The 16,314-nt window shown below is 30.5% G+C and overlaps 1 protein-coding gene across 1 annotated transcript in view; it reads left to right on the top strand.

Annotated features, from left to right (window-relative positions):
• The window catches only part of LOC106464851 (prolow-density lipoprotein receptor-related protein 1-like), a 141,039-nt gene that overhangs the window by 30,912 nt on the left and 93,813 nt on the right, over nucleotides 1-16,314 (top strand). Inside the window, exons 11-16 of the mRNA XM_013925008.2 lie at nucleotides 1,564-1,692; nucleotides 4,706-4,831; nucleotides 5,851-6,075; nucleotides 6,756-6,899; nucleotides 9,406-9,546; nucleotides 13,095-13,211. Coding sequence (XP_013780462.1) covers nucleotides 1,564-1,692; nucleotides 4,706-4,831; nucleotides 5,851-6,075; nucleotides 6,756-6,899; nucleotides 9,406-9,546; nucleotides 13,095-13,211 — 882 coding nt within the window. The remainder of the gene's footprint in view (nucleotides 1-1,563; nucleotides 1,693-4,705; nucleotides 4,832-5,850; nucleotides 6,076-6,755; nucleotides 6,900-9,405; nucleotides 9,547-13,094; nucleotides 13,212-16,314) is intronic.

The following is a 16,314-nucleotide window of genomic DNA, read 5'->3' as shown; positions in this document are numbered from 1 at the left end:
AGGCAAGGTTGATTTTGGAGTTTGAAAAATCTTAGTAGCCTGCAGGAATTTAGGGCATACATGCAGCACGTATCTTCTTCCAGGAGTAGTCATTTACTGAGAGCTGATCTTCATGTCTAATACATTTGGGCTTTGTGGTTCAAATGACTTAGGTATGGCATAACTTACTGCAGTTGGTTTATCAGCTTCTACTTAACTCTCTCTACACCGGTTCAGTCGAATTGCCCAACCACGTGACCACTTTGTGTACATTTAAAGTTTTTATAGTTTTGATACTACTAACTTTTAATATGGTATATGTATCTTCACAAAATTTGGCAGACTTTTAGTAAAATTACAAGTATCTTACATTCAAAAAATCAGATGTTTTAGTGAAGTATTTTTAATAAACTGAAAAAAGATTTGTCCATGAATAGTCCGAGTGCAAAGTGATTTTCATGTTAAGATTAAAATATCTGAAATATGCATAATATCTAAAACCTCCTAAATACATTTCAAACGTTTTTTTTTTTTTCGGTAAAACTTTATATTTTATCTGTTATTTTCTCTACTCTAACTTTATACAAGGTTGATCAATTTTGATCAACCTCGTAACTACTAAAAAAAATCTAAATAAATCTAAGTTATACTTTTTTCTTTCTAGAATGACTTCAAATTGTGACATCGAACTACATTTGTTTATCCTAATTAGATTTAAACTCCTAACAGTACATATATATTTATACTTAAATATTATTGTTTTATTGCTCTTTGAACCATGTCTCAATACTAATCGTGCCAATATAAGTCTCAAACCACTTGGGGAATGTGGGGCTCACGTTATGCTATCGAATTACATTACCATCAAGCTACTCCGAGCTGCTTGCTGACGTGACGTCACATGGTTTAATTCCACTTGAAATCTGCATCGACATGGGTCACTGTGTCTATTGAAAAGACAGGGATGCAAAGCCTGAATACAATCAGTGGATTCAAGGGTTAAAACATCTGTACAATCAAACTTTTGAGGTACCCAAATTTGGCAAAATGGCTATTATAAGTCTCATGTAATGGTAATAAGAACAAATTGTGCTAAAAATTGAAGGCTAATGACTTGCTAAATTGTATTGTAACTTCTTGTCTGCAAAATGACCTGAAGAGAAGCCTTGATGATAAGTTACATTAACTGAAACAAAAATAACCTGATATTTATAAATGTTTGCTCAGAACTTCTACAGTCTCAACAAATGTGAATAACGAAATGCCATGAATGTAAAAGGATGTAATATTGTCCAAGATTTGGTAGGGGGGGGGGAAGTACAATGAAAAGTGTAAAATCTTTGTTTGTTTGTTCTTTTCCAATAAGTTTTTGTGTGAAATAAGTTGTGATTTCTGTCAGTTTTAGTCTGGGAAAGGTGTTGGAAATATTTTTGCTGTCACTGAATTAACCAAGTGTTAGCAAGAAACATTTAACGTATGCTAGACGAGGTATATAAAATTATCAGTTCCATTTGTGCAAGACATGTTAAAAGAAAAATACATATGTCGTGTATGGTGAATTTTGTTTGATTTTTTTTTATTCAGGCTCTCTGAATCCATGTCTTTCCATGAATGGAGGATGTGAAGACAAATGTAGTGTTGACATAGACGGTACAGTTAACTGTTCTTGTTCTCCTGGAAAAATCTTGCTTCCTGGAGGGAAACGCTGTGGTGGTAAGTGAGAAACACCATGGATTTTCATTTGTTGAGAAACTATCAGGTAAATAAGTCATAGCAGGAAATTAGTAATGTAGTATACTATGATAATCTGTAATGCATAAAATACTTTAGACTTTCTTTAGTACTAAACTGAAATTATGATAAGTTATTAATTTTTGCATATCAGACAAATATCTAATCCATGAATAATGAATTGAAGTAATATCTTAAAAATATAATGATAGCTAGAAATGAGTTAACTCTTTCAGAATGAGCATTATTTTGTGTGCATGTCAGGAGGTTTTACTGAGTTTCCTTCAAAATTTAATTAAACAACTTTCTTAATGTGATATATAAATAAACTTGGCATAGAAACATAGCTAATAATCCAAATTTTTGATACAATATCTAATCTTCACTCACAAAAATCTTTCTAGACTATTACTGCCCTCTATCAGCACAAATGTTTTGCTTGCCACTAGCTTTGCAACTTCCACTTCTTTCTACATATTAACGTGTAAATGAGCAACCCTCCACCAATAGGAGTGTGACATTACCCTTATTGTAACTAGTGCCCTCTCTAATCATACACTTGTTAATCACTTCTTGATTAGCAGTCTTACTGTGCAGATGTGTTTGTTTTCACTAACGATTTAGTTATTATATCCATGTGTTTTAACTTTCATGTATTTTTCTAATTCAGTTATTGTCATTCTTCCATTTTTTTGTGGAGAAACACCATTGGTTTTCATTATCTACTCTCACTTTTCTATTTTTTGTTCAAGTTTTCGACTTTGTGAGGTATGCCCTCACAATTTCTGGTGGTGACGATTACCACTGCTGTTATTGCTATATCAGATTTACCATCCCATAGATGTGGTCGGTAACACAGTTATCAGCCACTGACGTGATGGCTGTGATTCGTAGGGAATTGTATAATTTCAGGCAACATTCTGAATAACCTGATGAGTATCGTATCATACCAGCACTTAGGTGTGTCTGTGTGGATGGATCTGACTGTAGGCAGCCTTTTTTCCCCTGTCTTGAATATATTTATCAGTCATGTGTCATTTCCGGGAGTCTTACCCAGGCCTCCTTCTCCCTTTCTAGACTTGATTAATCAGGTATGTTGTGTTTTGTCTTTGTCTCCTGTTTTCATTTAAGATTCTATCCATGCCATCCTAGGGAATTAAACTTTAGGTCATTCTTTAGTTTTCCTATTTACCTGGATATTGGGGTTCTTGCTAATTGTTTTGGGAAACAATTGCATTCAAGGGATCGATATGCCTTCTCCCCCACGTACATTGGCCTATCATGTTTTTGCTTTTATAGTTCCCACCTGTCCTCCCCATTTCCAGTGTGATTTGCAAAGCTGGTGGCTAGCAAAACATTTGCACCAATAGAGGGCAGTACTAGTCAAGAAAGTTTTTTTGTGAGAGTAGGTAAGTTTCAATCAGAAATACATTTTCAGTTTAGGAAAATGTTTACTATGACATTATATAAGTCTTAAGTTCTTAATTTTGTAAGGCAATATTTTTAAAAAATTCTCAATTTATCTTTGTGTGAGAATTGTGACATTTGATCTGAAATTATCCCCACTTCTCTAATTTATTTGTCCAAGAAGTATGAAATTTAACATAAATTGCTCATTATAATGTCATCATCACTCAGGCAAAATAATTTTTATAGCCTTAATTTTATATGGTTACAGAGCCATCAAATAGAAAATCAGACCCCACTTGCCATGCCCATCTTTCACAAATTGCCAATAGTTCACTCTTAACTTTAATACTAGATTTTAATCTATCAAATTATTTATTATATTACTTTATGTTCCATACAGAGAATTCTGTTTTGCTTCCAGTTCAAATCCAACCTTATTCCCATGGAAAACGCATCAACGAGCTTAGCTGAGTTTTTACTGGCTTTTATCACATAGTTAGAAAGTCAGAAATATTTTGATAGTTATGGGACTTTTTGCATGTTATTATTCTATGTTATTTGATGCATTATTTAATTAAATATAAAATTATTTAATACAGTAGTACCATAAGTATGAAAATGTAGGGTTAAGTGTCATCGACAGTCGATGGCATAAAAAATAGACCCAGGTAAGTACTCTATTTTTTGTTTTTCATGTATATTCTTTATTTATTATCATAAAAGTAACTAAAATGTAAAAGTTATAATCTGTTTAGGTTAGATAAGGTTAGATTAGGTAAATAAAGAATAATAATGAAAATATTTTGATGAGGTATACTCATGGTGGTAGTATTAATGTAGACAGTTCAGAGGGCAATAAAACAAGTCTCTATTAAATATACTCACTTTGCTCTTGGACAAATAAACAAAACTACTAGATATATTCACAGACAAATCTTTATTAAATATAATTGATTAAGAAAATGTAATTTTTGCGGAGATACACGTACTGTATTAAAAATTATAATATGGAAACTGTAACAAGTATGAAATGGTTACGAACTCTGTTGATTCGACCGAGATTTAATGGAAAGATTTAATAATATACAAAAACTTGATAAGTAAATAGATGTAAATAAGTTGATAATGCCTAAACGTCCGATAACTTGATTGATTTAAGTGCATTAATATTGTACAAATAACTGATTACTTAGTGAAAGATTTCATTGAGTTAACAATGCATAAGTATCCAATAACTTAAGAGATCTAGGTTGGTTAACAGTTTACAAATAACTAACCATTTTTAAATGGATTTGATCTATTGTATGAATATTGGATATCTCAAAAAGGAGCAAGTTAACAATTTGTGAGTATATAAAAATTAATAGCAGAAGTAAGTCAATAATACTATTATCCATAGTGAATAAATATTAGATTATGGCACATTATTATAGAATAAATCAGTAAAATGGTTACAAGGAAGACTGGCATGTTAATGAAATTATAAATTGTTGTGTTATGGGGAGGTTTGTTAAAATGATGTTTTAATGAAGTTGTATAAAATAAAAAGAAAATAGAATATTGATTAGTGAAATTCTCTTTACAGTTAAACTAGCTAACTGCACAGATACTGAGTTTGAGTGTGGAACTGGTGTATGTATTCCTTTTCAACTCACCTGTGATGGTGTTGCTGAATGTCCAGACAAGAGTGATGAGAACATAAATTATTGTGGTATAATGTTTTCTATACTTCTTCATACTTAGTGACTTTAGGATGTGTTTGTTGATACAAGTTTTATTACTGATATTGTTACATTTAGAATTTATTTGAAGATAGTAGTTTTACATGGTAATCCACATTACTTTTTTGAAAGAGGTTGAGTTATGAGTTGAATATGGTGATTGTCCAGAGTTATCCTCTTTTCTAATTAAAATAGTAAACATTCTATTTAATGTGTTGTTACAACACCAGGACTGGGAAGTGGCTTGTGGGACACAAAATATCAACCTGAAATGCTATTTTTACACATATATAATTTTGACCCCCCCCCCAAAAAAAAAAAACGTTTGCAGTTTATGTGATTTTTATCACAGATTTTAGACCTATTAGTTTCTAATGCTTTGCCAGTTTTCATCATTTAAGCTGTAACCTATTTCTGTTTTGTTATAGCAACCAAAACTTAACAAACAATGCTCCTATCTTCTCAACATTTTTTTAAATGCTAACAAGAGCTATTACTAGAAATAACTCCTAAACTATGTAAAATAACAACCTCTAATTCCAGAAATCTAGAGTTAAAAATTGTTATATTATCTATTTTATTCAGTTATGGTGCATTTTTTGAAATATATGTAGTTTGTTTATTTTTACAGCTACCAGGACTGCTATATGTGGATGTTTCATTGTTGGGTGACTGGTTGTTGTATAAGTACTGGCATCTAATATGCAAAATTCTTATAACATTGTATAATGATAATATATATATATATATATATATATATATATATAACTTGTCTTATGGCTACAAATACTAGATTTTACAAATGGTTATTACATTGTTGTTTTAATATTCTAGTAACATGTTTAACTTGTTTTCTTTTATGACTTCTAGGATGTGGTTCTTTCTCTGTTGTTATGAATATGCATAATAAATGTACATTTTATGCTTTTTATTATTAAAACAACTATAACATGTCACAGAGTTCTTTACTAGTATAAATATTGTATTGTTTTTTGTTTGTTTCTTGCAGCTACCAGGACATGTCATACAGGGTTCTTTCACTGTTCCAATAACCGTTGTGTTTCCAACAAGCTAATCTGTGACAAAGAAGATAACTGTGGAGATTACTCTGATGAATCTAACTGTACTTGTAATGAAGATGAGTTCAAGTGTACACGAGGACCGTGTCTCAACATTAGTTACCGCTGTGACCAGGATCCAGACTGTCCAGATGCTACTGATGAAATGAATTGCAGTTAGTTATGACTTTATAAATATATTTTCTTAAACATCTTAGCTTCCATTTACATGGATGAAAAAAAAATGGTTTTCTTTATAGTTTCTTATGTTTGGTGTAAGAGGTTATTAATGGCATTTGAAGCTTTGAATGTTAATATGTGATTTTAGGCTCTTAAATGCCTAAAACATTCTGTTGTTCACTATTCATCTTATTTCAAGAAAAGCTTTAACCTGTACTTATAAAAAATATGAGCATAACAATGATAACTCATTAAAAATATTATTTAATGCTGTTATAATCAACATTATATTGTCTTCATAGAATTGGTATTTAGAAAACAAAGTAAAATAGTTTGAAGAAATCACAACTTTTCAGTAAGTTTTTTCTGAAATTTTTGATAACTGGTGTGATGATCATAGTCAAGTAATGTTACATTAAGTTTCAGTCTAAACTTTGTCTACTTGACAGTGGTCGTACTAATGATAAGAACATCATACAAATACAAGTTGGAGAAAAACCTACTGAAAATCTGTGATTTCTTTAAATATCTATCAACAGTTCAAAAAATCAAAATGTAAAAGTAAAAAAGTATTTATCTACATCATAAATTATCTGTGAATTTATAAAACAACTATCAGTCATTAGGCTTGTTTCCCATAGTTGTTAAAGACTGAATAAATTTGTTCTTTCTGTAGCTCAACCAGATTGCTCTCTTAGGGCTAGCATGAACATGGAGCTAGTAAATTGTAAATATACAACAAACTGTATAAGTCCTTCTTGGATTTGTGATGGCCACAATGACTGTTGGGATAACTCTGATGAACAAGACTGCAGCCCAGGTAAGTAGCTGATGGTAAAATGAGATTCACTAACTTTTGATTTTAGCGTTTGTCTGAACTACCACTTAGAATAAATTACACTTAAATAAGACAGTGAATAACCTGAATTTGAGAATCATTACAAATAATTTCACTATAAAAAAATTCCCAACATCAAGCCTTTTATTGTTTTAGTTATATTTACATTCTTAGTTTGAAGCAGAACTGACTAGTTTTTACATATAATTTAGTGGAATGAAGAAGTTCTCCTCTACAGTATGTTGAAAGTGCCTTGAAAACATATTGACATCACCAATAGTCTTGAGGTTTTTTACTTATCCCTTTCCTTTACTAGACGTGCATTCTTTGTAAATGCTCTGAATCAACCTAATGTGGAAGCTGATAACACTGTGACATCACAGTCAGTATTGTATTATTTTCAAATACCCCAATTCACCCTCTAGGCAGAAGCTGATAACACTGTGACATCACAGTCAGTATTGTATTATTTTCAAATACCCCAATTCACCCTCTAGGCAGAAGCTGATAACAATGTGACATCACAGTCAGCATTGTTTTATTTTCAAATACCCCAATTCACCCTCTAGGCAGAAGTTGATAACACTGTAACATCATCAACAATATTATGTTATTTTCTAGGCATGAGCTGATATTTGTGTGACATTACCATTGGTCGTGTATTCTTTTCAGACATCCTGAGTCATCCTGCAGGTGAAAGATAGCAATTTCATATCACGATTGGTTTTGTTTTTTTGTCATATACCCCAATTCACAGTCAGATGGAAGCTACTTATTTATTGCATCACCAAGCATGTGTGTACTTTGTATACTGCATAGAAAAGTGTATTTATTTAATATACATATATTTTGACAGTATTAATTTGTTAAAAGGTTTCACTATAATGACAATAATGATAATCTTCTTACATATGGGGATCAAAGTAAATTACTTAACCTGCTTGAATTAAAATATTAGTGTGAAGTAAGGCCATGTGTTGTTTGATGAAAATAGTAAATATAATACTGACTTACTGTTGGCCTATGAGTAGGTATGTTTTTCTGTACAATGTGTAAGTGGCAACATTCACCAAGACCCTAGAACAACAGACAATCATACTCTTATTGAAACACATTTGAAGTTTTGGCCATTACTGGTTTTATCCCAGGAGAAAGTAAAAGAACATACATTACGTGAAGTAGTGTAAAGATTATAACAAGAAATTTATTTCAACTTATGAGATACGGAAATACATGTTTAATAGAGGCATTATTTGATGCTTTCCTAATACAGACAACTGAGTATTTGGATTAGTTGGTCCTGATGAAATTAGTCTAATGTTAAAAGGTAACTCGAGCTGTTGAAGGTCACAAGAAAAGCTTTTCACATTTTATGTTATGTCTAATTTTATAAATTCTGAGTAATGACTCCACACCCCTGATTTTATGATTATATACCTTATGACTGATAAAATAACTTTTGAATACAACCTTTATGTGTGATACAACATCCATAGCAAATCAGTATCATAGTACACATACTGTCTGTACTTAGATCATTCTGAGTTGGTGGATGCAGTGTTTTGTATTAATATAAAGGCAGTTGATAAATACAGCTATATATATATAAAGCTTGGTTGGAGTTCAATGTAAATAACTAATAAATGTAGCCAGTGTGTGAGTTTAAAATTTTGTTGAAATTAATTTTCTTCTTTTCGGATATACAAGACGTCTTACCAAATGCTTTGGTATCTAAACCAAAGCCTGAGTATATATATATATACACAAACTGCCTGTACTTCTTCTCTTTACACAGGCTTTGGTTTAGATACTAAAGCATTTGGTAAGACATCTTGTATATCCAAAAAGAAGAAAATTAATTTCAACAAAATTGTACAGCCATATTAAAAACAAATTTAAGGGTGCCTGCCATAAACTACTCACCTACACACCATAGCAATTGTTAGTGAAATAGGCATTACTTAGAGTTTGACTGTTAGCTTTTAACATTTCTGGAATGCCCCTATGCAGATTATATTAAGAGTATAGTGTGATTAAATCAGTTCTCAAAATGTGCTTTGTCATCATCTCTATTTTATTAGTTTGTCAATTCAGTAGACTTTAGTAACCATTTTTTGTCTTTGACACTATATAGGGACTTCACTGGACTGTTCTTTATAAAGAAGGTTTGATTTAAATTTTCTTTGTGATGCAAACTTACAAAAGTTGTCTTTTTTTAAATATAATACATGTGAGTTATTCATGTGAACCTACACTTCTTACTGATATCTGTATTTTGATTTGAAGAATGAGTGTTTATCATTATTGTGTGTATGTACTCACAGTTTATTTGAACATTTTACATGGACTAGTGACTCTAAGTCTACTGATTAGTGCTTGCTTATACTGTCCAGAAGTTTTAGCTATTATTGTGGGAAGTTGATACATTATTACAGAAATTCTGTTATGTTAAAATATATATATATATTTTTCTTTACTTGACTTTCAGCATCAGAAGACTCACCTTGTCCAGGAAATGCATTCAAATGTAACAATGGTCTGTGCATACCTCAGCTATGGAGATGTGACCGTGATAATGATTGTAATGATGGCTATAATAGTACACTTAGTTCGGATGAGGCAGATTGTGGTATGTTTATTAGATTTTGAATAGTAGTATATGTGTAACATGTTTGTATATATTGGCTGCATGAATACAAGGTAATAAGAATTTGAAACACACAACTTTTAATTTTAATTCCTTTCTTCCTTAAAATATCATTAAACAGGTTTAATAATATGCTGTGTTCTGTTACAGCCAGAACACATTTTACAAAATAAAAACCTTTTCTACCTTAACAAAAAATTATGATTTTTTTTCATATAACATAAATTTTCTGTTTTCTCTTAGTATGAATATGACTTGTATGGTTCACTATTTTCATACACATGCAATAAAAATATGTAAATTATAGATATTCAAAATTCAGTTTTATATGTTGCGATTAGTTTGTACATCAATGTTAATTTCTAAACTAAATTTTAGTCATTGTTTATTTTTTTCTTATAAAACAGTATTGAAAAAGAGATATACTTCTTGAGCTTATAAAACTCTAATTAACTTATATATTTTTCTTAAACATTTGCTTAACTGTTTTTGACTATATATCAAAATATAAACTTGCTTGATCTATGGCAATCTAAAAAAGTATTGGTGAGGTTTGGATATGCTGTATAATTATGTTTTAGCTAGCAAAAAAATTTTTTCTAAACTAACAAAGGATTTACTTTAATTTACTACAGATATTTCTTGTTGTCTTCCCTAAAGATAATTGAATTGTTTTTTAACTCCACACAAAAGTTTTCTATTTTTACATGTACCCATTGTTAAATGATTCGTGTTTCTAAATGTTTGTTGCTTTTTTTATCTTGTAAGTAACAAATACTGAATTATTTTTCCTGAACTTAAACCAGTATTTTTCTCTGAATCTAACATGAACCAAATTGTTTCTACACATGAATCAAAATTTTCCTTATTTTATGTATAGCTAAAAAGAATTGAATTATGTTTTTAAACTTTTTTCAGTAATGTTCTTATTTTAAATGATTAAAACAGACACACTACTTGTTTTGGTGTCCAATCATATAATTTTTGGGCTCACTCTTAACTTTTTTTAGGGAACCAGCCAGGTCCCCAAAACATGCAATTTTAGGGGCCAATCATATAGCTCATTGTGAAATGTACTCTGTAGTGGAGGTTATCAGAAAAAATCACTGCCAGTATAATCTATTCTTTTGTTCAACTTTAAAGTAATGTCCTTAAATAATCAAGATAAATAATGAAAGAAAATACATGCACTTAACAATTTTTATTTAATCAATTAATGCACCAAAGAATATAGACTAATAAAATGCAAAAAGTACACAAATTCACTTACCTCTCCAAATTTTCCTGGCTTTCTAAATATGCGACAAGATCCATTACAAATTCATTCAAGCTAATCGTTAACTTTCCCATGGGAATGATGTTGCTACAATGCGTCATATGACAGATGAAAACCTTGACTTTCTATTGATTATAGGTAAAATATTATGAAACGTAAGAGAGAACTATCAACGAATTGTGAAAGAGAGGATGTGACAAGTGGGTGTGGCAGGAGGGGTCTGATTTTCTATTTAATAGCTTTGTAACCAAACAAAATTGAAGGCTATAAAAATTATGGTCTGTTTGAGCATTAACGATTTTATAGAGAGTATTTTACGTTTAATTTTGTACATTTTCGAGGGATAAAATAGGGATGATGACATGCTAAGACAAAATGTGTCACATGGGTTACACTAGTGGAAATTCAGGATTTTTTTATATATTTCCTTGTAGAAATAAGAACTTAAAGCTTGTACACTATTAAAATATTGATTATTAGCTAAGATTTTATGCTATTCTAATTGGTATAACATAAACAAAAAGTAGTTCAATAAAATCTTGAATGTAAGACACTAAAACCTTGTGTCATGCACAGTAAAGGGTACCCGGTGGAGAGAGGGTTAAACAGTCGTTGCACAGGCATTCATAGTGACAAGTGTTCATAAATTCAGTAAGGTCCATTTATGGTTTGTCATAATTTCTGTACGGTTAAGAAACACATAGATCAATTTATGTAGAGTCAAACCTTTGATGGCTACCTAGTAGACACATTTTACCAGCCTGCAAGCATTTTTGGGGGCCATTGGCTCCTGGGTCCCCTGCTAATTTTAACCCTGTATGTATAATATACAAAAGCCATTAGTCATATAACTATTTAAATTACATATTGAATTTATAGAAGATCACGCCATCTCTATACTTTTGACTTGCCAACCCTTTATCCTTATTCAAGATATGATAATTTTTTTTGTAGATTCTTTGATATTTGTAGCAGTCATAACATTTGGTTGAACAAAAGTAACTTTTTTTTTTAAATAATAATAGTTTTCTGTTTATTGATGTATTAGTTAGGGAAAATAAAAGTAAGTTAAAAAAACTACTGTTTATTATAAATCTTTTTCTGTTAGCATGCCACCTTATCAAGAGTTGTTTCAAATGAATTCACAAAAAATGTCAACTTTTTATTCTTATGTTTACAGGTCTTTAAAGCTATGTTCTAATCCAGAATATTTAAAAAATGAAGTGTTATTAAATATTTTTACAGATCATTAAAGCTTTGTTCTAATCCACAAAATTTGAAAAATGAACTGTTATTAATTAAATACTTTGTATTAGATAGAGGTTTTTCACCAAATATTGTTGATAGATCCGTGAGAAAATTTAGTAAAATTACAAATGATGATCAAGAAAGCAAGCTAAAGTCAACATTTGATAAAATATATGATTTCAAATGTTGTTTTTACCAAATGTGTCAGATTTGTCATGTAAATTATTTTTTAGTTTTAATATACAAAATAAAAACCTTATTCTGATTTATAGACCTGTGAATAAAATTAGTCAGATATTAAATAAAACTGAAGATGTAAGTAATGTAATGGAGAAAACGGGTAATTACAAAATTGAATGTTTATGCGGTTGGGTAAACATTGGTCTAACTAAAAGAAATTTAGAAAGTAAAACATAAGTTAAAATTCTGCACTAGCTGAACATGCAAGTCACATTGGTCATATCATTCAGTGACAAAAAAACGGCTATTTTGGCTCAATCGAATGATATGATTGCTAGAAATATCAGAGAATCTGAAGAAATAATGAAACACACTAAAAAATAATTGTCGTATCTTGAATAAGGATAAAGGGTTAACAAGTCATAAAGTATGCAGATGACATGATCTTCTGTAAGTACAGTATGTAAATTAAATAGTTACATGGCTAATGGCTTTTGTATATATATATGGCTTGCACTGTTTTTGATTGGATGTCGAAATATGTAAAGTATTTTGAGACTGTTGACAATCTCAGAATAGTGTTTTTAAGTTGTGTGCTTAAAAATTTTGTTTGAATATTTTAATTATTTATGTTTATGCAAGTACTTTGAATTTTAACATTTTAATATTATGTTCATATTTTATCTATATCCAACTACAATTTGATTATTATCCTGTATGTTGTATAGGTCCCCCTACTTAACTGCATGTGTTTTTAATAATAGGTTTGTTTCTTAAAAAATAATGTGTAAATAGAATATATTTATGTAGTTTGTTTTTAACTCAGAATACAGATGTAAGCCAAATCAGTTTGCTTGTCTTAATGGAGACTGCATACCATCAATATGGAGATGTGATGGTCACCTTGACTGTAATGATGGTGATGATGAGAAAGCAGACTGCAGTAAGTCAATTTTTAACATTTTTCTTAGTTTAGTTTGCTTAAACGAATTTAAACTCAAGGTATTTAAAATTTGAAACATAAGTGGATGAATTCTTCAAGTGTCTATCAGAGAGAAATGCTTCATATTGAAGTATATTTCTTTTGAACATCGTGAATGTCCTACTTGATTGCTCAATATATCTCAAAGATATCTGTCAAAACACATCTGTGAAAGCTAACAGTTATATGTAAACTTAAATGCTGTAAAATTTCCATATTCAAACACCATCCTAAAAGTGTTACAAATATTTAACAGTTGGTGTGTTCATGTCATATGTTAGAAAAAAGGTTAATTTTTTTTTAAATGTAACAGACATTCATGTGAAGTAGTAAACAAAGAAAAAAAAGATATCATTAAAACAATGTGAAATATCTCTGTGTAAGAAATACTAGTTTACACGTAATACTGATATTACATTTTTGGAACAAATTATGACAGCCACCAAATTTACGAGTATCTGCATCAGGAGTTAAAAATGCATAAAATGTTTTAAAAAGTTACTTCAACGTATATAATGTTTTCTTGTGGAATTTGGTTATGAAGTGATTACATAAACCAAAAAATACATAATCCCTGCAGTAGTATACAAGAAATAATTAAGGCAAGTAATGTATTTGACAGGATATTTAAAAAAAAGACACAAGATAGCAAAGATATATATTTTTGTTCAAGCACAGTGGCTGATGGGAACCATATTATGCCTAGTAGTTTAACTGTAGTAGGTAAATTTAAAACAGATAACTTAAAATACAAAAATACATATATAAAAAAGAAGAAGAAAGTGGGACTTTAACAGCTACTCAGCTATCATATTAGTAATTGCAAGTACAATTCTTGGATGACCAGTTTCCAAACTCTGATGGCTATAGCCATGCATATGATGGATATTGTACAGATGAATTTTTCCATTTTTCTGTATTTGTGCTGCTTTCTCCTCTGATATTGCTATTTTCTATGTTACAGAAAGTTGTCTTTGAAATTTATGTGCTCTCAGCTTTGATTCTCAGCCATTTTGCTATATGGATATGTTTTCTTCAAATGGGTTGTGATACATTCCTCCATCCATAAATTCACCCATGGTGGCATTGAATTAAAATAGTAATATATTTGTCATGAGCCAAAAATATATAGATTCTAAATGTGATGCTATAGAACCCATGTGGAACAGTACCCCACAGCATTAGCATATGCAGATTGTTGTTATAAAGTGTAGTTAATCCTTCATATGGAATAGATATGTATTACCCAATACAAAATATCGTAGTCATTATTAATCCCCATCAAAGAAAATCAACAGCTATCAGCAAAAAACAAACAAACTATGATCCAATTCAAAAATAGAAACCTTAAGATACAAATACCAAAAACGAAAAATCAGAATTTTTATTTAAGTAATTTTACTAAAACTTTGCCTGTAATTATATGTTAAGATTAAAAATACTTTTTTTCCTCTGAAAATTTTCAAATTTTATTTGCATAATCCCTAAAACCTTCTGAATAAATACCAAGTGTTTTTTTTCCAGAAAAACTTAATAATTTATCTATTATTTTCTATTCTATAATGAGCAATTTATGTTAAATTCTTTACTTCTGGCAGGGATGATAAATAAATTAAAGAGGGAAGGCCTAGAGGGCAAACATCACAATTCTCATTCTAGGGAAGGTTTGAGTTTTTTTTTTAATATTTTCTTATAAAATTAAGAACTTAAAACTTATATTAAAATTTGATTTATTAACTATGTTTTGATACCAAGCTTATTCGTATACATTGATAATGAAGTAGTTTAAATAAATTTTGAATGTAACTCTGTAAAAGGTTGCAACTGTTGCACTTGTATTAAAAGTTGTAAAAATTAATTCTAGTCAAATTCATTGTGTCAAGTTTTTAATATGGGATGGGATTCTTTTATAGTAGGTGGCTATGACTTGTTGGCAATAAAATTGAACGATAAATGGACAGCACACAATACACTTGTTTTAAAATAATATATATTCAAAACAAGTCAAACTTGTATACAAAAATTCTTCACATGATAGGATATCATAATTATATCTAAAACTCTAATTAATTCTCTTTTCTTGTCAAAAGTCCACACAGGCTGTTTCGATTACTTTATTTTTACTGTCTCTGTTGTTACAATACAAATGTGAAACACACTACAGAAATCACCCGTTAAGGTTAATCATTCACACACCGGCTAACTTCACGTTTTCTTTCACTAACTAACTTTTTTATATCTTCCTTAACTTGTTGTATCTGCACATATTTGTAACACTCGATAGAAAAATCTAGAACTATCTAGCCCTCTAGAAGCAACAATATTACACATAAATAGAAAAACTTGGAAGCTTCAAGTAAGATGACATCAACAATATTACTAAACCCTAATACAACAGTCAAACTGCATACACAATGTTCTACTCATACAGAGTTACTTGACCAACTTGTAATAACTATTACTTTTAAAATAATTAACTTTTAACACTTTTGTTATGAAAATTAAATAATCATTAAATATTAAATCACTATATAAACTAAACAGTCTTGTATATCCAACATGTTGCGTATTTACTTTTCAAAATATGTTGAAATAAAGAATGGCTCTATTCATACTTGTGCATTAAGATCCTTGCTGGTCTCTCCAGCTAAGGAGTTTCAGCTGTTCAATGGATCTCCACTCGTCAGGATGGTATTATGGTGCAGACCACAGTTCTTATTTTGACATTTTCATCACCACGTCTACCGGCCTCTGTTAAGGCAGGTTATTTGAAATGTAAGGTACGACCCTATATTCCCAACCCTCTCCGATGTTTTCAGTGCCAGCGATTCGATCATTCAATGACATCTTGTCATGGTTCTATGACGTGTGCTCGTTGTGGTGGCAAGGACCACGACACCTATGAATGTAAACTGGAACTGCACTGTGTTAATTGTAGTGGTTCCCACCCCCCCTTACTTTAGGTCTTGCCCTAAGTGGGTGGAGGAGAAAGAGGTACAGCATTTGAAGACCAGAGGCTCGGAAGCTATTGTTCCCTACTCCATCTCGGACATATGCCACTGCA

This window comes from Limulus polyphemus, unplaced genomic scaffold (genome assembly GCF_000517525.1).
Source record: "Limulus polyphemus unplaced genomic scaffold, Limulus_polyphemus-2.1.2 Scaffold1760, whole genome shotgun sequence".
Lineage (NCBI taxonomy): Eukaryota > Metazoa > Arthropoda > Merostomata > Xiphosura > Limulidae > Limulus > Limulus polyphemus.
This window is presented reverse-complemented; position numbering and strand designations above follow the sequence as displayed.